The 13,320-nt window shown below is 36.2% G+C and overlaps 1 protein-coding gene across 1 annotated transcript; it reads right to left on the bottom strand.

Moving 5' to 3' along the window:
- Positions 1–5,357: 5,357 nt before the first annotated feature.
- Positions 5,358–7,092, bottom strand: LOC143899389 (uncharacterized). Its single transcript, XM_077409647.1, has 2 exons — positions 6,987–7,092; positions 5,358–6,592 (listed from the first exon to the last, which is right to left on the bottom strand). Exons 1-2 carry the CDS (start codon positions 7,090–7,092, stop codon positions 5,454–5,456), a joined length of 1,245 nt encoding a protein of 414 aa, XP_077265773.1. The 3' UTR covers positions 5,358–5,453.
- Between the last annotated feature and the right edge of the window lie 6,228 nt (positions 7,093–13,320).

Below are 13,320 nucleotides of genomic sequence, written 5' to 3'. Positions count from 1 at the left end.
TAAATAATAAATAACTAGTAAATTAGTTTGATTATTGGCTGATCAGCTCAAATATACTATTTGATACACGTATAAAGAGATTGGTGTAAACTAGGCCACTGTCGTGAAAAAATAAACATGTAAATAAAACCCTCATCAGTATCAGTAATAAGTAAAGCAAATAAATAAATAACATAAATCAAGTTTAAGTTACTTGTGCCATAGACTCAGCCGTATGATGTCCTTCAATTTTGGTTACTTTTAGTAGTGGTGATTTCAATTTTGCATTTTGGATAAAGTGGCAGATCACTGCTAAAATACTCTCGTTCGAAGAACTTGTCCACATGTCCGTTGTTATAGCAAAATGCTTGCATTGTGAAATTACCATTGTCAACTTGTTTTTTATTTCATTGTAGTACGTTGGTACATTAGTATTTTTGAGCGTGTGTCTGCTGGGCAATTCATACCTGTTGTCTAGAGCATTAATAAATTTCTTGAAACCTTTATGTTCAGAAGTTCTAAAAGGCAACATGTCTGTAGCGATCATCTCGACGTATAATTTATCAAGTTGTTTTTTTTTGTTTTGGAATTTTTATTGTACACTTTATCCCTGTTTATATAATTTTTAATAGACTGTCTAGATTTTTTTATTGGAACCTCTTCTTGTATATTTTCATAAGATGATTTGTTCTCAACTCTAATAATCAATTTTTTGGGATGTTTTAGCTTTAAATGATCGTTCAGGTTAGTGGTATTTCCAGAGTTGCAATATTCTTACATGCATATTTGACATTTCACAAATTTACTACTTGCACCATCCTCAGTCTCTACTGGTTTGAAAAACTTCCACACTAATGATTTTTTACGGCCCATTATTAAATAAAATATCGAGACCAAAGTTAGCCAGCTTTGACAACAAGTACGCACGATGCAACAATACGTAATAAAAAGTAACAATAAAATGAAATTTTTAAACAAATATCAATCTACAATCCGTGGGGAATTCCCCGCCGGGTCTACAATAGGCAGCAGTGATGGAAGATTGTGGGATTTTCTCCAAGACACTTCCATCACTGCTGCCTATTGTAGACCCGGCGGGGAATTCACCACGGATTGTAGATCGGTTTTTGTTTAAAAATTTCATTTGTTTTATTGTTACTTTTTATTACGTATTGTTGCATCGTGCGTACTTGTTGTCGAAGCTGGCTAACTTTGGTCTCGATATTTTATTTAATAATGGGCCGTAAAAAATCATTAGTGTGGAAGTTTTTCAAACCCGTAGAGACTGCGCGAAAAACGATTGTATTAAAACCGTATTAAAAACTTATATGAATTTATTAAGAATCTTATTAGAATCGAATATGCAAATCAATTATAATTTAAATATGTCATATTTAAATCAAATTAAAGTACCCCATCTTATTTAATTTATATATGGATTGAACTGGACCTTGCTTTGTTAAAATATGCAAAATCAGCCGCACAGACCAAAAGAAATGCAGAGTTAATATGGTTTTAATTTGCCAAATGTGGATTAAATATGGTAATAAATTCAAAATTAATTTGTTAAATATAATCATATAAGTCAAATATAATCATATATAAGTCAAATATAATCATATAAGTCAAATATAATCATATATAAGTCAAATATAATCATATAAGTCAAATATAATCATATAAGTCATATAAGTCATATAAGTCAAATTTGTCATATATAAATGTTATTTGATCTTATTAGAATTTTATATAATTTTATTTTAAATTTAAAGTTATACCAATTTAAACTTAAACAAGATTATATAAAATTTTATTTTTTAAGCGTGCTACTTTATTATAAGAGTGGAATTCACGATATAACTGATACAAAAATTGTGTCGTTCCGAGACAGTGTTGTGTCTTCTTGATACCGTTATCTTATAACACTCTTTGTCAAATTTTAATTACGAGAACCAGATCACATCGAATGCCATCTATCGGATACTTTGAGATGCAATATTCTGATCTGATCATATATAATCTTATATGACTATATTATTTTTTTTTTAATTTGAATCAAATATTTTACATGTTAAGTTCGACAAATAAAGAAACAAATTTTACCGCAAATATTATTTTTTAATAAGAATCAAATTAAAACCAAAGGGCCTAGCGGAATAAGCATGTGAAATTGGCCCTTGATCATACAGAGCTGACATTAATGTCACAAGTTAGTACCAATGAATGATTAAACGAACTTACCTAAGTGAAGTTCAATCATGATTGTATGAGCGCCTCTTCCGAAGAGATCACAGTTGTAGTAGTATCCCCCGCTTTCCCGGTGTCATCACAAAGCTTTAAAGCTAAAACGAAAAAATTCCCTAGACTCTCCGACCCGCGCGCCTCCGCGCATCCATCTTCATTCTTCAAAGCCGAACCGTAACTGATTTTGGGTATCTCTATAGAGATAAACGGGAGGGAGGGACTGATCTCTTCGGAAGAGGCGCTCATACAATCATGATTGAACTTCACTTAGGTAAGTTCGTTTAATCATTCATTGTATTTCGCGCCTCTTCCTCGAGATCACAGTTGTAGCTGTTTAAAGTAAGTTACGTTCGATGTGCCCATAAAAACTTGATTTTTTTTTTTTTTAAGCTTGTCTGTACATATCGAAGACTGCTTCCGCAAATTGACTATCTTCCGAAACTAATTCCCGTTCGTAAAAACGTGCAAAGGTTTCAGAATCTTTTGTCCAACCTGCCGTTCTTCTAATTACATCCACACTAACGCCATGACGTTTTGCGGTTGAAGTTGCCGCGTGTCTTGTGCTGTAAGCCGTAAATTCTTCGACATTTATGCCGCTCTGGGCCAAGATAGTTTTGAGCCATCGACTGAGTGTCTGCGTGGACACTGCCTTATGTGGTTTCTTAAATGATATAAACAATCTTACAATAGACCCACGCAAATCCTGAGTTCTACTTAAATACGATTGTAAAGCTGTAGCCACGCAAATGGATCTATCTTGGACGAAAAACGGTAATCTCAGCACCGGCTGTATTCTATTTGGGCCGGATGTTTTTATCCTATCAGGGATTTTAATTTCTAAATAACTTTCGTTCATTTGACAAATATTCCTAATATCTATTAGGCACAAGGTCTGCATGCGATGCCCCGTAGCTAGGGCTAACAAGGTCACCAGCTTCTGAGAGAGCCGTTCTAAACTTATATCCTCATTTGGATATGCTCTTGACAAATAACTTAAAACTACTTTGGGATCCCAGATTGAATTATATCTGGGATTTGCTGGTCTCAGTTTAGATACCCCTCGAAAGAATCGCTGGATTAAGTGGTTTTGCCCTAATTCAGGTCCCAAAATTAATGCTACCGCCGACCTGTAGCCGTTTAATGAGCTGTAGGATGCTCTTTTTTTAAATTCCGTAGTAAGGAATGTCAATACGTCCGCCGGCGTTCCGGAAAAAGGGTCGATTCCGTTATCGTTGCAAAATTTCCACCATTTCTTTAGTCCACCATCATATTGACGACACGACGACTCTGATAAGGATGCGATCATTATATCCACTGATCCCAAAGGAACTGCTTTTCGGGTGAAGGCTTCCCGGACAACTTCGCGGCAACCAGCGTAAGCTGGTGCCATAACGGATGCGTCTCTCCGCTAGGGGAACGAATCAAGTTAATATTTGGTCGAAAAATGATGGGTTCAGCATCGATTAATGATAAGAAAAGTGAAAACCATGGCTGAGCTTCCCAGTACGGAACTACTACTATGCCACTCGAACCTTCGTGTTCGATCTTTTGCAATACCCTTAAAATAACCGAAAAGGGAGGGAACGCGTAGAAAAACCACTTTTTCCACTTTAATGTGAAAGCATCGATATCTATCGCATCAGGGTCTTTTTTCCAAGAAACATATCTATCGCATTTTGCGTTCGCCCTAGAAGCAAATAAATCGACCTCCGGTTGATTAAAAACTTTGACAATATCCTGGAACGCGCTATCCGAAATCTCGAATTCCGTTTCCGGTTGTAACTTCCGCGATTCGATATCTGCTTCCACATTATCACCAGAGCGAATATATGACGCTGAAATCCAGATATTTCTCTGTTCACACCACAACCATATCTCTCTAGCAAGAGAGCTAAGGTTTTCGAAGTGACTGTCTCTCATACGATTAATGTATGCGATCGCTGTCGTATTGTCTATCCGTAGTAAGATATTACTACCTTGTTTGTCATTCGCGAAACATTTTAGCCCGAAGAAGGCTGCCATTAATTCTAATGAATTGATGTGTAATTTTAGATCATCTGAATTCCAGTGACCATGACTACGACTACCTTCACAAAACACGCCCCAACCCGTACGTGACGCATCCGAAAAAATCTTGAGATCGTATACGGGTTCATTCAACGGCGCGCTAGCGGTACGAATGTGCAACTTCCACCATCTAAAATCCTCGTTTAAAAAGCTCGGAAGAATCATAATTGCATCGAAATTATTATTATTTTCTTCCAACGCTCGCGTACGTTCCCTTTCAAACCGACGTACGTGGATCATCCCGTATTTTAAAGCAGGACAACGCGAAACTAGTGTTCCCACGAACGCTGCAAATTCCCTTATCGTGCAGCTCGACGCTTTACTGAATTTATTTAAAAGTGCTATCGTTCGTTGCACTTTGTCTTCCGGCAACTCTATCGACATCTTATGCGAGTCAAAAATAAGACCTAAAAATTTACAACGCTGAGTAGGCACGGTAAGGCTCTTTTCGTCAATAATGATAAAGCCAAGCTCCTGTATGAGCTTTTTAGTTTCGCGAACATTTTCCGCGCATGCTTCGTGGGATTTACCCATGAGTAGCATGTCGTCTAAATAGAAAACCGACAGAAACCCGCGTTTCCTTAAATACGCTGCAACCGGTTTTAAGATTTTTGTGAACACATGCGGAGCTACTTTTAGTCCGAAAGGTAAACAGGTGAATTCATATAATTCTCCTTTGTATATAAACCTTAAAAATTTTCTGTCGGTTTTTTCTATTGGTACGAGATAGTATGCGTCTTTTAAATCTAAGGTAGCCATAAAGAAGTTTTTTCTAATTAATCTTCTTGCTACCTTCCAATCCTCTAATTTAAAATGTTTCGTCGTGATAAACTCGTTCAACTTTTTAAGATTCAATATTAATCTCGAAGTTCCGTCCGGCTTCGGTACTAAAAAAATGTTTGATATAAATTGATCCTTTACCGGAACACATTTTTCGATCGCTCCTTTACTAAGTAGTTTATTTATCTGTATTTTAATCGTCGCGCTTTCAGAACTGGACCAAGCCGTCTCGCTGGGTATATATTCCTGTCTAGGTTTCGATGTAAAAGGGATTTTGTAACCCCAAATCCACTTCCGAATGACTGAGTCATTGGTGATCTTTGACCACGCATTGCTAAAAAATTTTAGCCTACCGGCTATTTTACCTACGTCTCCTGACATAACTATCGGCGCTTCCGTGGATGATATGACGATTCCCTCCGCTGCGGCGGTTTCCTTGTACTGGGGGCGCTGGACGATTGTCGATATCTGCCCGACGTCGACGGTCGACCCCTGTATGAAGACTGACGCGTCGGGCCTTTCCAGTTTTTTGTGCCCTTTTGCTGTCTCGGTTTTCCTGGTGGCTTGAGTGTTTTCGACGCCTCCTCTATAATTTTTGCCGACTTGATAACTCCTTCCAAATTGCCGCTAAACAGCCATTCGTCTACTGACGTGTTCGACAGTGTATCTTTTAACCCCGTGTTAAGATTGGCCAGAATCAAGCTTTTTCTAGCCAATGATTCTTCACGATGAACGAAGGCAAAAAGTCTACCTGCGTCGCTCAACTTTTCGAGTAACAAAATTCTTTGAGCTCCTTCAATTTTGAGCGCGATCGAGATTGCTTTTTCCAAAGCTCCCAGACCTGCTGTGATGCGTTCTTGTTTCTCCACTATCCGCTTGTCTCTTTTTATTGCTGTCTCCTGCACGGCGGAAATAATTTCGGCGTTTAATTTTGGAACAGCAATAATCGTGCAATTTTGCGGAGGCGGATACTTCTCCAGCAGCTTCTTTACTTCCTCCACCGGAAGTCCGTTCCTTAAAATCTCCGCCCAGCGAAGCGCTACGTCCTTGTGAATAGCATCCGCAAGTTTATTATCCGACTCGAGCCGCGAGCCGATCACCTCGAGAACTTCCTGCTGAAGGTCAATTTCGTGTTCCGGAATGTCTGCTACTGTCCCTGGCTCTGCCATTCCTGCCAACTCCTTGTCCTTTACCACGGCATTGTTATTCTCAAGATCTATAGAGACAATTTCTGTTTGAGATAACACCTCTCTATCCGGCTGTTGATTATCTGCAGCTAACTGCTGCCTCGGCGTATGCCGGCCTGACGTGGATTGCTCGGATGAAGAACATTCCGACGAAACTCGTCTCCTTCTATAATGTTCTAACGAGGGTCGTCTCGACTTAGGTCGCCTTGACTTTGATCGCCTCGATTCAGACAGCTCTGACGAAGATCGATTCGATTTGGAGGAGCTCGGTGAAACTTGTCTCGACGAGGATCCTGAGTACTTCCTCGATAACGGCCTATGCGACGAAGCATAACCTGAAATTTAAGATGATAGCGAGATAAGACGAGCTCATCGATTTGACTCGAATCGTCGTGGTTTCGTACTGCCTGCCTTTGTCAAACAAAGGCGTGCGTTCCGACATCGGAAGCACCCCGTGCAATGAAAATCATTAACGGGTTTGTCTCACCATTCTGATGTGATTAGGCGACGAGTCAAACTCGAGTCGCCTTGGCCTCGTACTGCTTGCCTCTGTCAAACAAAGGCGTGCGTTCCGGTAAAACCGGAAGCACATGTGTAATGAAAATCATTAACACATTAGCTGTCCTTAGTTCAGTACGCGGTAGTTGAACTTCAAAGCTCAATTACCGAAGAAAGATCAAGCCGCCGGCGATCTTATGGCCAAAAGAGGTTAAGTCAACCTCTACTCACGTTTTTCCTTTTCACGTTCCAGTTTCTTCTCCAATCGTTGTATCTTTCGATCAATCCTCTCTCTCCTATCCTCCTTCGACGTTGACTTCCTCTTCCTCTTGCCCATTTCGCTTGCTAAATCTTTCTTAAAAAGATTACGTGTGACGACACCGGCACAAAGCGAAAGAATGAAGATGGATGCGCGGAGGCGCGCGGGTCGGAGAGTCTAGGGAATTTTTTCGTTTTAGCTTTAAAGCTTTGTGATGACACCGGGAAAGCGGGGGATACTACTACAACTGTGATCTCGAGGAAGAGGCGCGAAATACAATATGATAAAACTTTCCACCAAACATTATTTTAAAAAATCCACTTTTTTAGAAGTTATGCAGGGAGAAAGTAAAATAAAGAAATGTATTTTTCTCGAAAACCACTTAACCGATCTTGATGAAAAAAATATATGTTATGTAGACTAATAAAACTAATTAACAAAAAAAATGTCCAAAATGTTTGTCAAAAAAAAGACCAAAAAAAATATTTGAACTTTTTAATATTTTTTTAGGGTGATATTTTTTAGGTATTTTTTTGAAATTTTTACGAAAATTTTTCTTAAAGTGTCCACTATAACATATATTTTTTTCAATTTTTTTTAAATGGTGGAACATAGTTAAAAATACGAAAATTGTAAGCGTCGCGTCACTCCGGCGCACCAGTGCAATGCCATTCCGCGTTGCGGGTGTTCGATGTAACTTTACTAGCACATATGTACGTCTGCAATTAGCTTATAATATCTATACTTTTTAATTTTTATAGTTTCCAGAGTTTACTACGTGGAGGTTGCAGTACGGTTTTAAACTCCTTATTGGGGGCTTTTTTAACGTGAGTCCCCTCGCCTCTCACTATATTTCCGTAAAATCGGGGTGCTTTTTTAACGTGAGTCCTCTCGCCTTTCACTACGTTTCCGTAAAATCAGGGTGCTTTTTTAACGTGAGTCCCTTCGCCTCTCACTACGTTTCCGTAAAATCGGGGTGCTTTTTGAATGTAAGACCCCTCGCTTCTCATTATTACACCTTACACCTACGATTTATTTAATCTTCTTCACTATCACTGTCTATTACTGGAATGTTATTTGTTTTTTTAAACAGATCGCTCAGTATTTCTGCTGGTTTCAAAATTTTCGCTAAATATCTTGCATGAAATAGATAATATATAATTGCAGCAATATGACAGCAGCATCCAATTGTTCGTAGCCCATTAGCGATCTGTTTAAGAAAACAAATAACATTCCAGTAATAGACAGTGTGATAGTGAAGAAGATTAAATAAATCGTAGGTGTAGGGTGTAATGAGAGACGAGGGGTCTTACATTCAAAAAGCACCCCGATTTTACGGAAACGTAGTGAGAGGCAAAGGGACTCACGTTAAAAAAGCACCCTGATTTTACGGAAACGTAGTGAAAGGCGAGGGGACTCACGTTAAAAAAACACCCCGATTTTACGGAAACGTAGTGAGAGGCGAAGGGACTCACGTTAAAAAAGCACCCTGATTTTACGGAAACGTAGTGAAAGGCGAGGGGACTCCGTTAAAAAAGCACCCCAATAAGGAGTTTAAAACCGTGTGCAACCTCCACGTGGTAAACTCTGAAAACTATAAAAATTAAAAAGTATACATATTATAGGCTAATTGCAGACGTACATATGTGCTAGTAAAGTTACATCGAACACCCGCAACGCGGAATGGCACTGCACTGTGCGCCGGAGTGACGCAACGCTTACAATTTTCGTATTTTTAACTATGTTCCACCATTTAAAAAAATTGAAAAAAATATATGTTATAGTGGACATTTTAAGAGAAATTTTCGCTAAAATTTCAAAGGGGTACCTCGAAAATATCACCCTAAAAAAATATATTTAAAAATTCAAATATTTTTTTTTGGTCTTTTTTTTGGCAAACATTTTGGACATTTTTTTTGTTAATTAGTTTTATTAGTCTACATAACATATATTTTTTTCATCAAGATCGGTCAAGTGGTTTTCGAGAAAAATATATTTCTTCATTTTACTTTCTCCCTGCATAGCTTCTAAAAAAATGAATTTTTTAAAATAATATTTGGTGGAAAGTTTTATCATATTGGTACTAACTTGTGACATTAATGTCAGCTTTGTATGATCAAGGGCCGATTTCACATGCTTACTCCGCTAGGCCCTTCGGGTTAAAGCCGCAATTGAATCGAGTAAAAGTCGCATACAGAACACATTAACTTTTTATTAAAGTCTTATATATAAATATTCTGCATCATGTATGGTTCTGGATCATATATAATCCACATAAGTTATCTTATTAAATACAAATTAAAACCATATTTGATTCGAAGTGTTATATGATCCACATAAGTGATCTAATTAAATTTTAATTAAAGTCCTATTTTATTGTGGATCATATTTAATCTACATAACTGATTTTAATAAGTGCAAATTAAAACTGTATTTAAACAAATATAATTTTAATATAAAATCTGGATTTAATTTGAATTTTACCCAAATTAAATATGATTTAATATGATTTTAGTTAGATTCATATTAGATCGTTTTGAGGATGGTGCAAGTAGTAAATTTGTGAAATGTCAAATATATGCATGCAAGAATATTGAAACTCTAGAAATACCACTAACCTGAACGATCATTTAAAGCGAAAACATCCCGAAAAATTGATTATTAGAGTTGAGAACGAATCATCTGATGAAAATATACAAGAATAAGTTCCGATAAAAAAATCTAGACAGTCTATTAAAAATTATATAAACAGGGATAAAATGTACGATAAAAATTCCAAAACAAAAAAACAACTTGATAAATTATACGTCGAGATGATCGCTACAGACATATATGTTGCCTTTTAGAACTTCTGAACATAAAGGTTTCAAGAAATTTATTAATGCTCTAGACAACAGGTATGAATTGCCCAGCAGACACACGCTCAAAAATACTAATGTACCAACGTACTACAATGAAATAAAAAACAAGTTGACAATGGTAATTTCACAATGCAAGCATTTTGCTATAACAACGGACATGTGGACAAGTTCTTCGAACGAGGGTATTTTAGCAGTGACCTGCCACTTTATCCAAAATGCAAAATTGAAATCACCACTACTAAAAGTAACCAAAATTGAAGGACATCATACGGCTGAGTCTATGGCACAAGTAACTTAAACTTGATTTATGTTATTTATTTATTTGCTTTACTTATTACTGATACTGATCAGGGTTTTATTTACATGTTCATTTTTTTATTGTCTTGTTTCAGGCTATTGATGAAATATTGTTGGAATATAATATTCGTCATAAGACTGTAGCTATGGTTACAGACAATGCTGCATCTATGATAAAATGTGCCGATATCTTAAAAATCCGACATTTGCCTTGTTACGCTCATAGTCTCAACTTGACAGTGCAAGACTGTTTCAAAATAGATTCGTTTGCCGGAATTTTGTCTAAATGTAAGGCCATTGTAAGGTTCTTTCGTAGCATTACGTTGGCAAGCGATACATTGCGTACTATTCAGCGAAGAAATAACAAACCGGAGTTAAAACTATTGCAAGAAGTGGAAACTCGTTGGAACAGTTCTTATTATATGCTAAGAAGAATTTCTGAGGTACGTCCTGAGCTGGCAATCGCCATAAACGAGTGTGCACGGGCTCCAACGTTACTTACAGCTGAAGATTTCGAAGCAATTGACGAAATATTGCAGCTTTTGGAGCCTTTTGAAATAGCAACAACGACAATTTCAGGAGAGAACTACGTAACTTCCTCTTTAATAATACTTCTTTCAAGAGGTATTTCAGCAAAATTAATAAGTTTTGAAAACAAATTAAAAACTTTTGAAGCACTAGACGTTCTAAATACATTAAAAAACTCGGTAAATAAGAGGCTTAAATCGTATAATGCAAGGTCGACAGTCATACTTGCGACAGTTTTGGATCCAAAATTAAAAAAAAAATGATTTTAGAACTTCTGAAGAAGCTGACAACGCGATTCAATTTTTGCAAAGAGAGTATACATCTTTTATTGCCTCTATTCATCAAGCTCAAGCAACCACCAGCTCTGGCGCATCTAGCAGCTCTGTTAACGTGATGCCGTCAGCACCGCAAGCTTGTACTGAAAGAAATTCTTCAGCAGAAGATTTACTTTTTTTGCCAAATAGCCAGCGACCGATTGCAACTCCAATGAGTGATGCCATCATTGACATTCGTCAGTATATTGAGAAACCTGTAATTGAAAGGAAAGCATGTTCCTTAGATTATTGGAGTACATCTAATAGTATGCTTCGAGAAATGGCCGACAAATATTTATGCATTCCGGCAACTTCGGTTTCGTCAGAACGCATTTTCTCTAAAGCAGGCGATATTATGACCAATAAGAGGAATAGGCTAAAGGACAAGAACTTAAATACATTACTATTCTTAAAACAAAACTTTCCTTTGTTTGATAACGAATAAATTATGTTTTTCTATAATTAATTGTTCTTTATGTTAATAAAAACAATAGTTTTGTATATTAATAAACGTAATAATAGTACATGCGCAATTTCTGTTTACTTTTTTATTTTGGACTAAAATACCGATATTATCGATAGTATCGATAGTATCGATAGTTTTATTTAGATACTATCGATATTATATCGGAAGTGCTAACTATCGATGTTTAAGCACTGACTGACAGCGCGCTAAACGAACGCACTGTCTGCACTGCACTGCACTGCGATACTAACGCCGCTAGCCGCCAGTGTCGAAAAAATAAAAGTGACGTTTCTGATTATGACGTCATCATATAAAACGTCGGCGTTAGGAGGAAGTATCTTAATAAAAAATTTTCACATTTGGACTTTGGGCATTATCTCCGCTCGTAGGGCACGTAGCGGAATATTATGAGAGAAATCCCCCCCCCCCCTAATTGGACCCCAAGCTATCGATCAAGCCTACTTAGAACTTGATCCGTTCACTCGTTATCGAGATCTCAACATTTCGGGTACTCGCAACCCGTCGCGTCGCGTAAAAGAGTCACGGTCGGTCTCGCTCCGCGTGTACTTGGCGCGAGACACTACCGTGTCTCTTGATTACAAATCTACAAACGGATTTGGTACGAATTGGTGACTTCATGTTCCATGATTATGAATTTAATGGTCAAAGAAGCATATTACGACAAATCATTTAAAGAGACGTCAATGAAAGCTGAACAATATGCAAAAATAATCGCTAGAAACATCGGTCGTTATTTAAATGTAGATTAGATTTTTTTTAACATTTAATCTTTTCTAAGATTTGTATGTTTCTCTTTATTTGTGACTTTGTATTGGAAAATATTATTTGAATACATTACGCGTTAACATAAGTTATAAGAAACATGATTCATGATTTAAAAATTTTGTTTTATTAATTATCTGTATTAAATTCGTCTGAGAATAAATAGTTCTTGAATGAGTCATGTTCCTTATAATATTTCCATATGATAGACAGATATATAAAAATATCTTACATTTATTATATTCTTGTATTTTTAATTTTTATATATTGTTATATTGTCCTTATTTATTTAAAATTTCGAGGTCTAACAGCGCCAAGTTTTTTTACAATAAAAATAAATTTATGTATTTTAATAAAATATTTTTATTTTGTACTGTTACCTTTGTAATTCTTTGTGATTAAATCTTTTATTCTATTGAAAAATACATATATAAACTTTATATTTAAATACAAATTGTATTCCCTCGTTGGATTAAATATTTTAATAAAATATTTGTATTTTGTACTGTTACTTCTGTAATTTTTTTGTGACCATTAAAAAATACACATGTAAACTTTGTATTTAAATATCTTGTATTCTCTTGTTAAACTTAAATAAAATTTTTTAATCTTATAAAATTGTTATCATACATTCTTTTCTAATTGACACAATGTAAAGATTTTTCAAAGTAGTGCAACAATTATTTTTTGAGGCAATATACATGTTCTCTCTGTAATTGGCGCTCTAATTTAAAGAGATATCATTTCTTGTATGTAATTGTAATAGATCACTTAAAGCGCGACTCTTCTTTTTGATAAGGTAACATAATTTTGTGACGTGTATCACTTGGGTTATAATTTTTCAGAAATAAAGATGCTACTGCTTAAATTTTTCGAGATATAAAGATCTACCACTTGTTACTTAGGTTTTTTCGAGGTATAATACCACTTTCTTTTTTTTAAGTAACAACACATACACTATTTTACGTGTACTTGGCGCCTTTTTTTACCTTTTTTTAAAAAAGGTTCTCTTTTACTCCGATCTGTCGTACGAAAATTTTTGCAAGCGGTCTCTAAA

The sequence above is a fragment of the Temnothorax americanus genome, unplaced genomic scaffold, assembly GCF_048541705.1.
Source record: "Temnothorax americanus isolate GAGA-0224 unplaced genomic scaffold, ASM4854170v1 Scaffold27, whole genome shotgun sequence".
In the NCBI taxonomy this organism is placed as follows: domain Eukaryota; kingdom Metazoa; phylum Arthropoda; class Insecta; order Hymenoptera; family Formicidae; genus Temnothorax; species Temnothorax americanus.
The sequence above is the reverse complement of the archived record's forward strand: the minus strand, read 5'-3'. Positions and strand labels throughout refer to the sequence as shown.